The sequence below is a fragment of the Trifolium pratense genome, linkage group LG6 (assembly GCF_020283565.1).
Source record: "Trifolium pratense cultivar HEN17-A07 linkage group LG6, ARS_RC_1.1, whole genome shotgun sequence".
Lineage (NCBI taxonomy): Eukaryota > Viridiplantae > Streptophyta > Magnoliopsida > Fabales > Fabaceae > Trifolium > Trifolium pratense.
The window spans coordinates 44,046,847-44,064,381 of record NC_060064.1 but is presented as its reverse complement, the minus strand read 5'-3'; the positions used below and the strand labels follow the sequence as shown (position 1 = coordinate 44,064,381).

The window sequence follows — 17,535 nt, the reverse complement described above, 5'->3', positions numbered from 1 at the left end:
AATGAGAACTAGTGAAAAATCAATGCATATAATCAAAGATCAAATATTGTCACGACCGTGAAAATCTTGTCGCGGTCGTGACAACTCCAATAGAAGGGAAAATTGAGTCTTAAGGCCCTATCACGGCCATGAGATTATTCCACAAGATCGTGACAGGCTTAACTAAAACAAATGTTAGTTTTGATTTTTGGTTTTCCCTGGTTTAATGGCCATTATGAATTTTTGATCACATGCATTGTTGTTAAAATCACGTTTTAACTCGTAAACTCGTTCGATTTTACGTTTTTAGATATAAAAAAACGTGTTAAATCGGATGTAAACTCATTTTCTGGTAAACTCGGGAAAAAAACGAGTTTACACCGAGTTAACTCGATCAAACTTGCTGGAATCGTGTAAACTCGTCGCACGAGTTTACTTCTGATTGCGAGTTTACCTTTAAAGGCCCATTTTCATTTTTTGGCCCAATTTGTTTTTGTCTAACTGTCAAAATAAACAACTTTTCTCGGGTCCACCTTCAATGAATTTGACATTTGGTTCTAATATTAGAAATTCTTTATCATATGGAGAAGAATTTGATGATTTTGGAGATGAATACACCGATGAAGATGATTTTGTATACTTTAACTTTTTAACAATTTTAGAAACTTATGAACCTTCTTATTTAGTTTGTTATTTGAACGTTTATATGATTTGGTGGAGTAATAATTATATATTTTAATACAAGTTTATGGACATAATGCTATTTATATGATGATTTGGTATATTTTGCCTTTATAATTAAGCTTATATTTTGAAATATTGACGTTTTTATAGTATTATAATAGTATATATGTCATGTACATAATAATTTTAATATTATTTTAATTTTTGGTAAACTCGTACGATTTTACGCGTCGAGTTTACGTGTCGAGTTTACCTAAACAAAATGAGTTGAGGTAAAAACTCGATCCTGACAACTTGATCACATCGCTTTCTTATCCTTAGCTACGAAAATCTCATCATAAACTTATTTTTTTCTTAAGTTAATCTTAAAAGGTTAACGATTCAAACCATTTTTTGTGAAAAACTTGACTATTTCAATGTTTACTTGAATTAACTCTCAGTTTTTTTATTTTTTTTGGTGAAGAATTAACTCTCAGTTTTTTTTTTTTGACACAAAGAATTAACTCTCAGTTAAATACATTGATTCATGTAAGAATAATGTCATGAGCCGAAACCAAAAATTAGTGTTATTTCAAGCATCCTATCCTTGAAAGAGGAATCACGTAACCATCCCCCCACGAGCAACAATGATTCTATAATATCTTTGTTGAAATTGACATTGAAATTTGTCTGATTCCTAATACTTGGCATCAATTAACAAACTTCAACTCGTTATAAAGGAGAAAAATATCATATATTGCACCAATTTTGGTCCCAAAAATTTGTCAATAAGACATACCACCGAAAGACAAGAATCTTGACCAATTAATTGTCTAAGAGGGAACCATGCATGAGGCTAAAAATATTTAAAGGAATTCCTTTTGAGTTTTACGGTACGCCACATCTCAAATGGTGCATTATTTCTACAAAGTAGCTTTGAATGACTTGTCTAACATCATGATCGGAATCATGATCGGAGTTCGAACCTCGGTTCGTTCATTTTATGTGTATTGAATTTTTAATGACTTGTCATTTCATCTATTTTTTTTTTTTGGTAAACCAAAGGTATCTTCCGCTTGCAGGTGCAACTACAGGGACTAATCTTCTCGAGGTAACTGAGATTCATTTAAGGAGTTGACCTCTTACCAAATACAACAAATTATGCTTAACAGAAAAGAAAGAAAGAAAAAAACATGTATTTAATTTAACAGGTAACCAATCTATGTTTACAAAACTCAAATACCAACTTATATAAACCAAAATTTGGAAGGAAAAAAATCAGACTATTATCAAGATAAGCAGCAATGCCCGGGTATACTACTTTCACAAGCTGTTTCAAAACACAATCGCACTTTCACAAGCTTATGACTTACCACTTGCAAAGTTAATCAATTTATAAGTTGCCTCCACAAGATCATTCATCAAACAAAGATATTAAATAGAGACATTAGTATTTAAGTAAACAGGAAAACAAAATCACAGATAAAACAATACTTCAGTTCAACAAATCTACCTTGAATGAATATCAATGTCATCAACTCATCATACACATGTAACCTCAACAGTTCTTGGTAAAGCATGTTACATACAACAGAAATCTCACTGCAAATAATGGATCTCTTAGCATATAACCTAATCTGACACTAAAATAAGGAATCACGGGCACTCTATTTTGAACAATAAAACAATATTTGAACTTCAACTATAGTCACACTGTTGCATAAACACTTATCACCAGCTTTCCAACAGAAGTCAATCAATTCAACAAAATAATTGGTTTACTAAAATCAAATTTTCCTTTTACCTAATAAACTAAAAGGAAATATTGCTGACTCTTTTCTAGTAATGTACTTTTAAATCATATCCTTTACTATCTGTACCAGCAGCTCCAGCCTGCAACAGACAAAGACAACATCAGCACCAAAAACCTAGCTGACAGTTGCCATTGTATATTCACAATGGTCTCCCAATTCCTAACAACTCGAGAAGCTGTGCAGCTTTCCTCATTCCCCTTTCTGAACCATTTTCTGTCAGTTCCAAAAGAGGATTGATCACTCCAAGTGAAGCGACAATCGACAGGTAATATGGATCTCCTCTACATAGGTACATAAGCACTGAAGTTGCATTTTCTTTGTTCTTCAAAGATCCATTGTTGATGAATTCCACCAAAATGGGAATAGCATTCGTCGATCTAAATGCTTCTATTGCATCCGGGTGGCTAACTATTAAAGCCATGATTGCCAATGCCCCATCCCTCATCTCCCCACCTGGTTCTGTTAACATTTCTACCAATTTGGGCACAATACCGGCCTTAATAGCGCGCCCTTTGTTCCCATGGATTAAACACAGTTTGAATAGTGCTGTTGCAGCATCGAGCTTTCCTCTTGGACTTCCTTCACAGAAGAGAGCAACTAGTGCCTTGATTGCTCCAGATGCACCAATTGCCAATTTGTTCTCATCCGCTTTAGAGAGGCTGAAAAAGGTGGCTGCTGCATTTTCACGAGCTTGCATACTACCATTTTTGAGAACATGAAGGATTCCAGGCACAGCGTCAGAAGCCATGATGCGCTCTTTGTTTTCGTCGTAGATAGATAGATTAAGAAGAGCAGTAACCGCATGCTCCTGGGTGCCAACATCAGGAGTGTAGAGGAGATCGACAAGGAGGGGTATAGCACCAGCTTCACCAATCAAATTTCGATTTCGATCAGTGTGTTTGGCAAGAATACGGAACTCTCCTGCAGTAAAATAAGGATAAAGAGACTCGGTTTTAGTAAAACATCATTAAGAAATGCAAGGATAACAGTTTGAGAGATCCCAACAAAAGTATTATTCTCAAATTACAAAGATGAAAGATGTCAAAAACACAACAAATGAATGACCAATTTGTAAAAATTTGTTCCAAAAAGAATCACAGCAGTAGCACCCACAGAGCCAGCAGTCTTAACCTTCAAAGACCACACAGCCTATTGCTTGCAAACCCCTCACGATACCCTTCAATATGCCTATTTTAAGCATTAATTAATCTAATAAAACCCTAAAATTAATCTATTAAATCCAAATCATGTTTGCAGACTGCATTAAATTTGTCAGAATCAAATATAACTAGCAAACTGTCTCGCACAAGATTGAGTTGATTCTTTTGCTCTCAAACAGTGAATGTGTGTGTACATGTGCACGAGAGGAATAACTGTGTTTGGTACAATGCTCACCTGCTGCAGAACGCTGATCCTCAATGTAACTGGAAGTAAGATTCCTTATCAAAGTATCAAGATTTATTAATTCAGAAGAGCCGTCTGAGGTTTCCTTACAGATCCAGAAATTTCCTACCCTTCTAGTTCTAGGTGGTTCCACTCCATTTGCCTCACACCAATTTGATATCAGGCTGTATAAAGCATGGTTGGGTATGAGGATGTGGCTGGAAATAATCTGCTGAGTGATGGGACATGTTTGATGCCCTGCATCAAGCCATTTCTTAATGCAAGCTCGTTCATATGTCTGCAAAGAGGGTAAAGATAATAAGGTTACAAAGTTTCTTAACATGAAAATTTTCTAAATAATATCAGACAGGTATCTTCAAGTATTAAAAAATGTAGGTTTATAAAAAAGCACTGGTATCAGCACATTGTGGCACCTCTTCTTTGATTATTTCACTGTTCACTATTTTTGCAAAACAGTGACATGATTGTTTTACTTACTCTAATTCCTATACAGAGAAAAGATGGATTCTGAAATCTAAAAAAGCTCTGGCTTTCCAAACAAAGAAAAAAAATTAAATAAGTTAACTGAATCCCATGCAGAAATCAATTCTCAATGTTTTTTTTCAAATACCAATTAACAAGAACCTAAATATATCCGTATGAAAGATCTAAACTTTTGCCGTATTTAAAGATGATAGAAATGAAAACTAATTGAGAAAATAAATAAGCAATTAATTTTCAGGTACAAACCTGCCCTGTGGAAATGATAACAGGATCTTTCATTAGCTCAAGAGATATTGGGCAGCGAAACTCCTCCGGCACAACTAGTGACTGACAACATAATTTCATGCATGTCTCATCAGTGTGAGGAGGCAAATCCCCACTCGACAACACCTGTGTGGTTTTCTCAAAACAACCACCTCCATTATTTTCAGATTCCTTCAACAAAAAATCTTCAATTTTTTTCAACACTATTGACAACCCCTGCGTGTTTTCCTCAAAAACCTCGCTTTTCTCAAAAAACCCATGTCCATCAACAATCATTTTATGTATGGCAATCGACTCTTGTTTGATATCTTCCAAACTCACAAATTGTAATTTTTCACAGATTAAACGTAATGCAGCAGGTTCAGTATTCACATCACAGCTCTGGTTATAGATAGACAACAGATGCTCATAAAGCTCAACACAAGGTAGATCAAATTGCTCTTTGGCCCTTCTAAACTGAGCAGTCACAAGTGAAACCTAATGACATCAATAGAATCAGAAAGACAATACCTTGAAATTATTGAAGAGGTAGCAACAGGAAAATGAGAAATCATTGAACTGTTTTAACAAAGGTTTCAATGGTTTCTTTTTCTAATTTCAAATCCATCATCTTATTTTCATTTTGTTGTATCATGAAATTGTTTATAAAATCATTGAATTTTACATATAATCATGAAATTATGTTTCAAGTTTTAACAGTATATGAAATACTGAATTGCAATGTGGTCCCTCGGATATCATGAATGTTAATTTTGGCCCCCAACTATCCATATTGTGAAAATTAGATCTCTTCGTGGGTGTTTTCCATTCCAGTCAGTTTAAATAGACGAATGTTAACTAATTAACCCCTCTCTGATTCACTACCTCTACAGTGTAAGGAACCACACCGATTGTGCATATAGCCCTAAACTAATCATGATTCGTGATACCATTGTGATGTTCATGTGTGCTCAAATTGTCAGCATGCCATATTGAACCAAGTTAGCGCACATTGGTCACATACACTCCCAATCCCAACATTAATATTTGGATGGTTAATGTACAAAGGAACATACATAATGGTTATGATAGGATATGTGACCAGATGAACCAAAATTGCACAATTGTGATACCTAACGGCTTACAAGTGCAATTAAGCCTATATAAATGATGAATCACACATATTTCAATGTAAAAATATACTAAGCAAATAAAATACTCACCTGCTCCTTGAGGTCCTCAGAAATATCAAGTTTGTCAAAAGAAATCTCAATTATAGCTTGTTCGAAACGAGAAGCGAGATCATTGAATTTGAACTTAATTTTCTCCCTCTCCAGTATCTACAAACAATAACAACAACAAAACCAATCAGAAGATAAAATAAACACTATGTATAAGTGCTTATGTATAAGCTCATATAAGATATTTCTATAGCAAAAAGATAAAGTAAAGTTGAATTGTTTTTACATATTTTATAAACTTTTTTTTGACAAAATGCTATAAACTATTTTCATACGCTATCTTGAAGAACATATAAAAATAAGCTGAAAAAAGCTTATAAAAATACCATAAGCTGTTTTTGTAAGTTCACCCAAACAATCTCACAAAACTTATGTCAATAGCTAAGCTCAAATAAATCAATCCAAATTACAAACATACCATATATCATAATTCTAACTTGAAGTCTACAACCACAATTATCTTGGAGAAATTATAAAAATAAGCTGAAAAAATCTTACAAAAAATGCCATAAGCTTTTTTCATAATTTCTCCCAAACAGTCTCATAAAAACTTATATCAACAAACAAGCTCAAATAAGTCAATCCAAACATGCCCTATTTCTAACTTGCAGAGTCTACATCCACAATTATCTTGGAGAACTTATAAAAATAAGCTGAAAAAATCTTACAAAAATGTCATAAGTTGTTTTCATAATTTCTCCCAAACAGTCTCATAAAAACTTATATCAACAAATAAGGTCAAATAACTCAATCCACAACCGCAATTACGGCCGCAATATAACAATTTTCCACATAAGTATCACAAGTTCAAAACCACAATTAACCACATTTTCCTTAATTGCAACATAAATCAACCACAATTTCTAACCATGCACTACATTATAACAACAAACATGGAATTTCATTTATTTACATCACAAAACATAGAAAGAAAACAAAAACCCTAATATTTATTATTAACAAAAAAAGCATAAAACTTATAAATTAGTAACTTAAAATAACAACAACATTACACACACCATATAGAGCTGGCTCGATTGAGAGAAAAAGAGAAGCAAATCCTTAGCAGAAAGAAAAACAAGTTGAAGCGAAACGATAGTTTCACAAGGTACATAAACGGCGTCGTTAATGAGGTGATGAAAGAGAGGAACAAGGAAATTGATCCTACGGCTAAGATCGAAGCATTGATTTTTGACGAGTGGATTGAAGGTGGTGATTTGAGAGATTTCGGTTGCAATGTGGATGAGGCTACGGAGGAGAACGATGAAAGTTTTAGATTGCGCCATTGGCATGAAGAAGCGGTAGGAGAAGTAGCTGTGTTTGTTTGAATGTGTTTGTTTTGAGAGAGAAATGAGGGATTATAAGAAGAACGAAAAGAGAAATTATCCAGCTGGTAATTGTGTGGGTCCTAGTAATGTATAGCTCAGCTTTGCATTGGGAATTGGGATTGAAACGTTCGCGATACTATTATAAGCAAAAAATACTTTATAAAATTTATTGGAAGATCGATGTATCTGATTCAAATTATTGACTAGATTCATTACTAAAGAGTATTCGAAGGGTATAGATTTACAGTTGTTATCTGTATGAGTCTCTATTGATATATTTTTGTCTTTGACTCAATTAAAACTGAATTTTACATCTGTTAATTGTGAGTCTACAACGAGTCATCCTTATCTTTTAGTCAAATAATACAAAATTTTACATTTATGAATTGTGTGGGTACATAATGATCATCGTTATTTTTAGAGCTGACAATTTAGGGGATCATGCACATTTGGACTCAGCCCTAATATGAAAGGGGCTCAAATATGATAAACATAAATCGGTCACCCTTTTATATAAACAAATATACTAAGCACCCTAAATATAAAGGAAAATTTATCATCCTATTCTCGTGTTTCTTTTTTACCCCCTTGAATTTCCAATTTTGTCCTTGAATAAAAATTTGGTTTCTGTTTATCGAATTTCTTTTTTTGCCTTGAAAAAAAATTCGGTTTCTGTTTCCCGAGTTTGTCTTTAATTTGAACTAGAAAAATTTCGGTTTCTGTGTTCGGAATTTTTGTTCAAGGGCAAAATTGAAAATGCAAGGGGTAAAAAAGAAAAAGGGGGTCTAAAGAAAAGTTATCAATAAAAAAATAGATCTCGATGCCCAAAATGGCCCCCAAGTCCTCAGTTTCATAAAATTTTCGAAAAACAATTTTCGTAATTTTTTTCAAAAAACTTTTCAGGAGTTTTACATGGGAAAAAAAGTATTGAAGTTTTTCTAAGAGAATTTTTGTTCAAGGGCAAAATTGAAAATTCAAGGGGTGAAAAAGAAACACAGGGGCATAAAGAGAAGTTATCAATAAAAAAAATAGACCATAAGGCCCAAAATGGGCCCCAGTCCTCAGTTTCAGAAAATTTTCGGAAAACAATTTTCGTAATTTTTTTCAAAAAAATTTTCAGGAGTTTTACTTGAAAAAAAAAAAGTAATGAAGTTTTTCTAAGAAAGTTTCCATCTAGATAATTATATTTTTTTATGATGCATGGGTACTCCATTTGAAAAAAAAATATACCGAATCCGAGTACGTACCCTCAAATGAAGTTTTCTAAGAAAGTTTTCACGTTGAGTTGGATAATTTTATTATTTTATGTATATTTTAATTTAATGTGTCATTTAAATTTTATTATTTTATGTATATTTTTATTTTTCAAATATTTTAACCAAATTTAAATGACACCTGGAATTAATACATACATAAAATCTTGTTAAAAAAAAATCTATGTTTAAACTAAAATCTAATATTTTTGGGGTGAAATCTAAACTTTTTTATTTTACAGAAACTAAAATCGAATTTATCCAATATTACATGGACTAAAAGAAAGATTAACCCTTTGTCAAAAAAAATGATTAAACCCTAAAAAATTTTACAAAATATTTTTAGATATCGTGTTTTTTTACTAATTTATTAGATATATATATATATATATATATATATAACTTTTTTTTTAGATATCATCATATCTTTTAATTGCCAAAAGATTTTTTACCATTATACTCGGAATCTATAACAAAATACCAAATCATAAGTATCAAATATACTACCAAATCTTATCTTTTTTTTTCTTCCTTAAAAAGAAATATAATCTTATAAATACACAGTATATGGTTAGTAGTTCCATTCAAATTACTAAAGCATAGCATTTGGTGTCTTAGTAAAAACACAAATAATTTTGTGATAAACGCTCTGAATTCATAGATATGGTTCTTATTAGAGAATTTAGTGATGATGATGTTAACAAGGAAACAACATTTGATGTAACAAGATTCACATCTTTTCTTCAAAAAGACAACTCATTCCTCACTCCATGGAGTTGGGATCCTAACACTTCTACCAATGACATTAATTCTACCAAAGAAAAACAATACCTTTCTTTTCATCCAGAATCATATTTTAGTTATCCGGTAATTTTTTTTTTATTGTTTGTTTGTAATTCTTAAATTATCATCACTTATATTATCTTTTTTATTTTTGTTAAACCAATATGCTATTGCTACCTTCATGTTTGAAATTCACCATTATTTATAGTGTTGAACTAACAACATCTTTAAAGTAGTTCTAATATATAATATCTTAATTATAAATTTTGAACATGGTTCTCCAAATTTATAAATTTTATTTAGGTTATATCAAGACTTAAGTTTTTTTGTTGTTCTTTTCAGATTGTTGATCATCGGGAGAGAAGGAACAATGCTCAAATAATTAATTACAATCAGTGCTGGTCATATGAAAGGTAACGTGAAAAGTTTAGGGATAATGCTTAATTTTTTTTTATCTTCATATATAATAATATTTCTATTATTATTATTATTATTATTATTATTATTAAAAAAATTTAATCCTTCTTTCCTAATTTTTATTATACTGTTTTTTGTTGTTGTTATTCTTCTTCATAGGACTCTATGAATAGGAGTTTTGTAGCACTAACAAATTGTTTTGTTTTTTATTTCAGATTATATCCACAAGTTATTTGGTATCCAGTTCCCATATTTTACAATCAAGCTCCCACTTATTTCATGTTTCCAACTAATTGAAGCAAGAAAGCACATATGAAGACTGATAACATAAAAAAATATATGAAGAGTGATGAACATTTGTATGGGGTGTGATGAACAAAGAGTTTAATAGTACTTATGTAGTTATGTTATAATTTTGGGAGAGACAAAAGTGATTTTAGAAGCATATGTTGATTTTATTAGTTTGAGTCTTATGTAATTGAGTTGAATTACAATTACTCCGTATCTTTTAACCGTTAAAATATTTTTTTTTATATATTACAATTATTTATATATTGTTTATTTAAAAACTGAATCAACTGAACGCAAGTAAACTGCATGAAATTGGACCGGATATTATTTTAGTCATCCAAAAATTGAACCAAACTGCATGCTCTTTTCTCTTTGGATCGGATGATTTTTTTGTCTCATAACGGATCCAAACCGAACCGCGAGCACTCTTGTGCAAAATAATGCCACACAAAACTGACTACCAATGCAACGTCGCACTAAGACGTTGAAATCACAAAGAAGAGAACAAATATAGGTAAAAATCACTTATTTAAATAAAATGAAAAAAAATTATTTAAAGAAATTATTTCGGGTCAAAAATTGACTATATAATCCTCCTTTCTTTAGTGAAATTATTTCGGGTCAAAAATTGACTATATAATCCACCTTTTTCAAGGGTAAAATTGAAAATTCAGGGAGATAAAATATTCACAAAAGGTGGGGAAAGAAAACATCTCAAAGAAAAAAGGGTTGTGATGTTGGTGCGGTCACAAATATTTTAAACAACGGAAACCACTCTTAGTCTCACTGTTAGTCCAAAATTCACCTCAATTTTTTTTTTGTGCTAGTGCCCAAAAAGTCACCTTTGGTAATGAATTTTGATGCTTTCTTTCCCGACCTCGTAATTTTCTTATATCACCCAATATTTCAATTTTGTACTTGCAGAAAAATCTGGTTCGCAGAAATCAAATTTTTTCTAATACAAATTCAGAATAAATTTCGGTTTTTAGAAACCGAAATTTGTTTTTAAGGCAAAAAAAAAACTTCGATTTGTACAAACCGAAGTTTTTCAAGGGTAAAATTAGAAATTCAGGGGTATAAAAGAAACACGGGGGGTCGGGAGAGAAAACATCATGAATTTTTACACCATCTATATTTTATTCATGCGTAATTATTTTATATAAGTGATGGGCTGGAAAGCCATGATGAACAGTATATGCTCATCATTCTAATATCGTGATGTTCTCTTTCCCAACCCCCGTGTTTCTTATACTCCCAGAATTTCCAATTTCTAATATTTGAACTGAAACATTGTGTTTTGAAAATTTGTTGTTAGGGTTCTATTCACAGTACATCTTGTGCTATGAAAAAACAAGGAAACGAAAAGCTAGATGAAGTAAAATCTTTATTGATTGTGGGGGATTTGAGCATCCTTTGAACGAGTGTTGTAAAAAACCCAATTTCGTGGCAGGCCAAGCATGGCCGAGGGCAAGAAGTTTTCTCTTCCGACCTCCCGTATTTCTTTTCTACCCCCCGAAATTTCGTTTTTGCCTTTGGGGTACTGCGGTTTATACGAACCAAATTTTTTGTCATGCTAAAAAATTTTGGTTAATATAAACCGAAATATTGTGTTCCAAATTTTTTTCCAGATTTTCTGCATAAATTCTGGATGAGACCCTCAACTTCCACAATTTATTTGAAATACTAAAAGATGTATGATTTGAGTAAACGATCACTCGTTGAAAAACTTAGGGTGTCAAGAATACAAATATAATTTTTGTTTTGAGGGTTAACTATCCAATTGGTTCAGTTTGACCAAATAATGGGTACTGGTACAGAAACAGAGCAGAAACTTTTCTCAAACTTGTAGGTAGATTTTCTCATACTATACTTAATGAAATTTAACAATTCCGGTGTCAATCTTGTAGTAAATTTTGTCTTCTTTACACTAGATTAAAAATCATTAGCATACGACTTATATTCAGAGAGTTATGCTAAATTTACCACAAGTATCTCTACAACATTTTGCAGAAACTTTTCTCAAACTTGTGGATAGATTTTCTCATACTATACTTAATGAAATTTAACAATTCCGGTGTCAATCTTGTAGTAAATTTTGTCTTATTTACACTAGATTAAAAATCATTAGCATACGACTTTTATTCAGAGAGATATGCTAAATTTACCACATGTATCTCTACACTAATTTTCACATTAATCTTTTTTCTTTTCTTAACATTTATGTTATTTCGGTTTATATAAACCGAAGTTTTTTTCCATGTTTAAAAATTTCAGTTCGTAGAAACCGAAATAAGTTGGCCAATTTTTTTCAAACCGCAAGGGGCAAAATGAGATTTTTGGAGGGTATAAAAGAAAGATGGGGTCGAGAGAGAAAACTTGCGTGGGCAATCATGCGACCGATCATCTTTCTTCACCTTCACTTCCTCTTTTAAGCTCCACAAGTGCTCATTAAGGTCCACCAAGTCTATTAACACCATTTCAAGGTCATTTAATACAAAAACACTTCAATTATCATCATATTCATTCAAATTCCTTCACTTAATCCATTCTCCACCTATTATTTAGAAAATAAACAAAAAGATAGTAAGATAGTCTAAAATACTTAAATAAAGCATAAAATAGATAAGATCAATACTAAATAAATAGGCATAAAATATGCCTATCAAATCCCCCCATGCTTGAATCATTACTTGGTCTCAAGCAAAACTAACTCGAAATCAAAAGTAAGAAATATGAAACGGACATTTGTAACCAAGGACTTCAAAGACATCATTTCACTCATGCATGGGGGAATGAATAACCTACGGGCCGAGTTACCCTTTGTCTAATTGGACTTTCACACATTTGTGCATTTTGCACTTATTCATTCCTTTTATCACACACACACACACACACACACATATGACACTTATTTATAAAGAAAAATGAGCATATATCAATTAAAAGATTACCCCTCCCCTCCCCATGCTTAAATCTAACATTGTCCTCAATGTTTTATAAAAGCAAAATAAAAGAGATAAGGGGATAAGCATTAGGAACGCTCACAATTATTCTTGGAGGGAGATGACCTTCGGAAACATGATAGTTGTGCAATGCCATTACCATTCTACGCGTCTCGGCAATCACTGAGGCTTGACGTATTTGTTCTTTTTCTATCCTTTGTGTCAAATCATCTTCGTTGTATTGGAATGAGGAGGATGGCCGATTTGAGGATAGCTCCACTCCATTTGCCTCACACCAATTTGATATCAGGCTGTATAAAGCATGGTTGGGTATGAGGATGAGGCTGGAAATAATCTGCTGAGTGATGGGACATGTTCGATGCCCTGCATCAAGCCATTTCTTTATGCAAGCTCCATCGTATGTCTGCAAAAAGGGTAAAAATAATAAGGTTAAAAAGTTTTTAACCATGAAAATTTTCTAAATAATATCAGACAAGTCTCTTCAAGTATTAAAAAATGTTGGTTTATAAGAAAGCACTGCTAACTCTTATTTGATTATTTCACTGTTCACTATTTTCCCAAAACAGTGACGTGATTGTTTTACTTACTCTCATTCCAATGCAGAGAAAAGATGGATTCTGAAATCAAAAACAGCTCTGGCTTTCCAAACAAGGAAAACAATTTAAATAATAAGTAAATCCCATGCAGAAATCAATTCTCAAGGTATTTTTTCATGTACCTCAAAAGCATTCTTCGAGACTGGCCCCAAATCCTAACTGTCATTCTAATTATCATTGTTATACCGTGCATTGATAGTACTTCTCTCGGGCATTAAAATAGAAAAATATATCTAATTTTATATTCTAGCCAGATGTTATATTACTCTTACATTCAAAAAGAAAAGAGAAAATGAAGTAAAAAATTGGTATTTTATTAAGCATTTACAGTAATAACTTATAACTTACATTCAGAAGTAAAATGAATATTCATTTGGCCTCCCAAGTATATCTATATTATATAATTTATTTTATAAGAAAACCAAAACTTCAAGACACTCAAGGTATTTTCATTTAATTGTATCAGAGTAGTTTGGTAAGTCACTATTACTAAAATAATTGATAATATTGATCACAGACATGCCAACAAGCTAATATTATTACAAGTATAGGCAATATTAAGATGTTGTGTAGCAACTAATAGTTGACAATATTAAAACAATATTATCAAATAATAAAACGATAAATAAAGCTAATAATCACCATCACAAATTTTCTACAACAGATTTTGAACAGCAATTACAAATACAAGATTAATTGTGGATAACGCTCAAAATAATTTTTCTTTTTCATCTTTATAGCTCACTTTATTCATGCTCTCTTTATATCAATTTTTTCAAGAGATATGTTCTTCACTGTTCTTGCAGTTTTTTACAGAGAGCTATTCTTGGTTATTGATTGGTCTCTAATATTTATAATATAAATCAACAAGATCAAGATCATGTTGGCTTAACGATACAAAAGAAACAAAACCAAAAAGTGATTCTGAAAATAAATAAGCAATTAATTCTAAGGTACAAACCTGCCCTGTGGAAATGATAACAGGATCTTTCATTAGCTCAAGAGATATTGGGCAGCGAAACACCTCCGGGACAACTAGTGACTGACAACATAATTTCACGCATGTCTCCTCAATTTGAGGAGGCAAATCCCCACTCGACAACACCTGCGTGGTTTTCTCAAAACAACCACCTCCATTATTTTCAGATTCCTTCAACAAAAAATCTTCAATTTTTTTCAGCACTATTGACAACCCCTGCCTGTTGTTCTCAAAATCTCCGCTTTTTTCAAAAACCCCACGTCCATCAACAATCATTTTATGTAGGGCAATTGACTCTTGTTTGATATCTTCCACACTCACAAATTGTAGTTTCTCACAGATTAAACGTAATGCAGCAGTTTCAGTATTCACATCACAGCTCTGGTTATAGATAGGCAACAGATGCTCATATAGCTCAAGACAAGCTGGATCATATTGCTCTTTGGCCCTTCTAAACTGAGCAGTCACGAGTGCAACCTAATGACATCAATAGAATCAGAAAAACAATAGCTTGAAATTATTGAAGAAGTAACAACAGGAAAATGAGAAATCATTGAATTGTTTTGACAAAGGTTTCAACGGTTCAGTTTTTATTTTTTATTTTATTTCAAAACCATCGTCTTATTTTCATTTTGTTGTATCATGAAATTGTTTATAAAATCATTGAATTGTTCATATAATCATGAAATTATGTTTCAAGTTTTAACAATATATGAAACACTTAATTGCATTGTAGTCCCTCGGATATCATGATGTCAATTTTGGCCCCCTGGTTTCAATTGTATAAATCGGTCCCCCCAACTATCCAAATTGTGAAAATTAGATCTCTTTGTGGGTGTTTTTCATTCCAATCAGTTTAAATAGACGAATGTTCTCTAATTAACCCCTCTCTGATTCACTATCTCTACAGTGTAAGGAACCACCGATTGTGCATATAGCCCTAACCTAGTCGGGATTCGTGATACCTTGGTGATGTTCATGTGAGCTCAAATTGTCAATATGTGTGTAGTGATATCATTCTTTGGCCACTCCAGCATGCCATATTGAACCAAGTTAGCGCACATTGGTCACATTACTCCCAATCCCAACATTAATATTTGGATGGTTAATGTACAAAGGGACATACATAATGGTTATTATAGGATTTGTGACCAGATGAACCAAAATTGCACAATTGTGATGCCTAACGGTATACAAGTGCAATTAAGCCTATTTTAATGATGAATCCACACATTTCAATGTAAAAATATACTAAGCAAATAAAATATTCACCTGCTCCTTGAGGTCCTCAGAAATATGAAGTTTGTCACATGAAATCTCAATTATAGCTTGTTCAAAACGAGAAGCGAGATCATTGAATTTGAACTTAATTTTCTCCCTCTCCAGTATCTACAAGCAATAACAACAACAAAACCAATCAGAAGATAAAGTAAACACTATGTATATAATAAGCTCACATAAGCTATTTCTATAGCAAAAGATAAAGTAAAGTTAAATTGTTTTTGCATATGCTATAATCTGTTTTGTTTTTGACAAAATGCTATAAACTATTTCATAAGCTATCTTCCATAACTTATAAAAATAAGCTAAAAAAATATTATGAAAAATGTCATAAGCTGTGTTTATAAGTTCTTCCAAACAGTCTCTCCAAACTCGTGTAAATAAATAAGCTCAAATAAGTCAATCCAAACATGCCCTATTTCTAACTTGCAGTCTACAACCACAATTAACTTGGAGAACTTATAAAAATAAGCTAAAAGAAACTTATGAAAAATGTCATAAGCTGTTTTCATAGTTTCCCCCAAACAGTCTCACAAAAACTTATATCAACAAATAAGCTCAAATAACTCAATCCAAACCTGCAACATAAATCAACCACAATTTCTAACCATGCATTACATTTTAACAACAAACATGGAATTGCATTTATTTACATCACAAAAACCCTAACAAATTAAAAACATAAACTTATAAATTAGTAAGTAAGAATAACAACAACATTACACACACCATGTAGAGCTGGCTCGATTGAGAGCAAAAGAGAAGAAAATCCTTAGCAGAAAGAAAAGCAAGTTGAAGCGAAACGAGAGTTTCGCAAGGGACATAAACGACGTCGTAGATGAGGTGAAGAAAGAGAGGAACAAGGATATTGATCCTACGGCTGAGATCAAAGCATTGAGTTTTGATGAGTGGATTGAAGTTTGTGATTTGAGAGATTTCGGTTGCAATGTGGATGAGGCTTTGGAGGAGAACGGTGAAAGTTTTGGATTGCGCCATTGGCATGAAGAAGCAGTAGGAGAAGTAGCTGTGTTTGTTTGTTTGTTTGTTTGAATGTGTTGAATAAAGAAGAACGAAATGGATTAATTATAGCTGGTAATTAATGTACTGTTTAGCTCAGCTTTTGATTGGGAATTGAGTATGTTCAACTTAGTCCCTCAATTCAAGGTATATGTTATTTTATTCTCTTACTTTCATAAAATGTAAAAAAAAAAAAGTTGCATTTACTCAAAATGTACATCTCTCACTAAAAATGTAAGAAATGGATTATGAATTTTTCCACACATGTATAGCTAACTAGTTAGCGACCCGTGCATCGCACGGGTTTTATGATAATAGAGAAAAAAAACGATAATCAAGTGAAAAAAAAGATATAAGTAATATTATTAAAAAAAAAATTACGAATTAAAAATAAACTACAATGTTAAAGGAATAAATATATAACAGGAGACTTGATGCAAAAATAAATTTTGTAATTTATATGTTTAAAAACAAAAATATGTTAAAATAACAAATCGTTAGTTGTTTCAATATTTATTGATGATGATATTGGTAAAAATAACTACAATTCAATCCTCTTTAATTACTTAAAAAATAATAATTTTAATAGTATAAACAAAATCTAAACTAAGTCAATACATTTGGTATAATAATAAAGAGTTTCGGAAGTAGGGGTGCTCAAATCCAAACCAATCCAAATAAAAACCGAAAACCGATTCAAAAAAACCGAAAACCGCAAAAAACCGAAATTTTTTGGATGTGTTTGGATGTTCTTTTGTGATAACCGCTGGATCGGATCGGATTTCGGATTGATTTCTTAA

General features: G+C 32.0%; 1 protein-coding gene across 2 annotated transcripts; it reads right to left on the bottom strand.

The window, feature by feature from the left end:
• Window positions 1-2,312: 2,312 nt before the first annotated feature.
• Window positions 2,313-16,868, bottom strand: LOC123888033 (U-box domain-containing protein 13-like). 2 transcript variants are annotated; one of them, XM_045936982.1, is made up of 6 exons: window positions 16,448-16,868; window positions 15,710-15,826; window positions 14,420-14,914; window positions 13,131-13,265; window positions 3,852-4,002; window positions 2,313-3,377 (listed from the first exon to the last, which is right to left on the bottom strand). In XM_045936982.1, exons 1-6 carry the CDS (start codon window positions 16,718-16,720, stop codon window positions 2,596-2,598), a joined length of 1,953 nt encoding a protein of 650 aa, XP_045792938.1. In that variant the 5' UTR covers window positions 16,721-16,868; the 3' UTR covers window positions 2,313-2,595. The 2 variants fall into 2 exon arrangements, with proteins under 2 accessions (XP_045792938.1, XP_045792939.1); XM_045936983.1 differs by lacking the exons at window positions 13,131-13,265; window positions 14,420-14,914; window positions 15,710-15,826; window positions 16,448-16,868 and adding exons at window positions 4,590-5,084; window positions 5,810-5,926; window positions 6,847-7,270 and having other exon boundaries at window positions 3,852-4,137.
• Window positions 16,869-17,535: the final 667 nt, after the last annotated feature.

Bases quoted from the DNA above. Each gene is read 5' to 3' on its own strand.
- LOC123888033 (XM_045936982.1), bottom strand. From the start codon at position 16,720: ATGCCAATGGCGCAATCCAAAACTTTCACCGTTCTCCTCCAAAGCCTC. The intron at 15,827-16,447 runs GTGTGTGTAATG...TATTGCTTGTAG, and splicing joins AATCGAGCCAGCTCTACATG to ATACTGGAGAGGGAGAAAAT. The intron at 14,915-15,709 runs GTGAATATTTTA...TGATGTCATTAG, and splicing joins CTGAGGACCTCAAGGAGCAG to GTTGCACTCGTGACTGCTCA.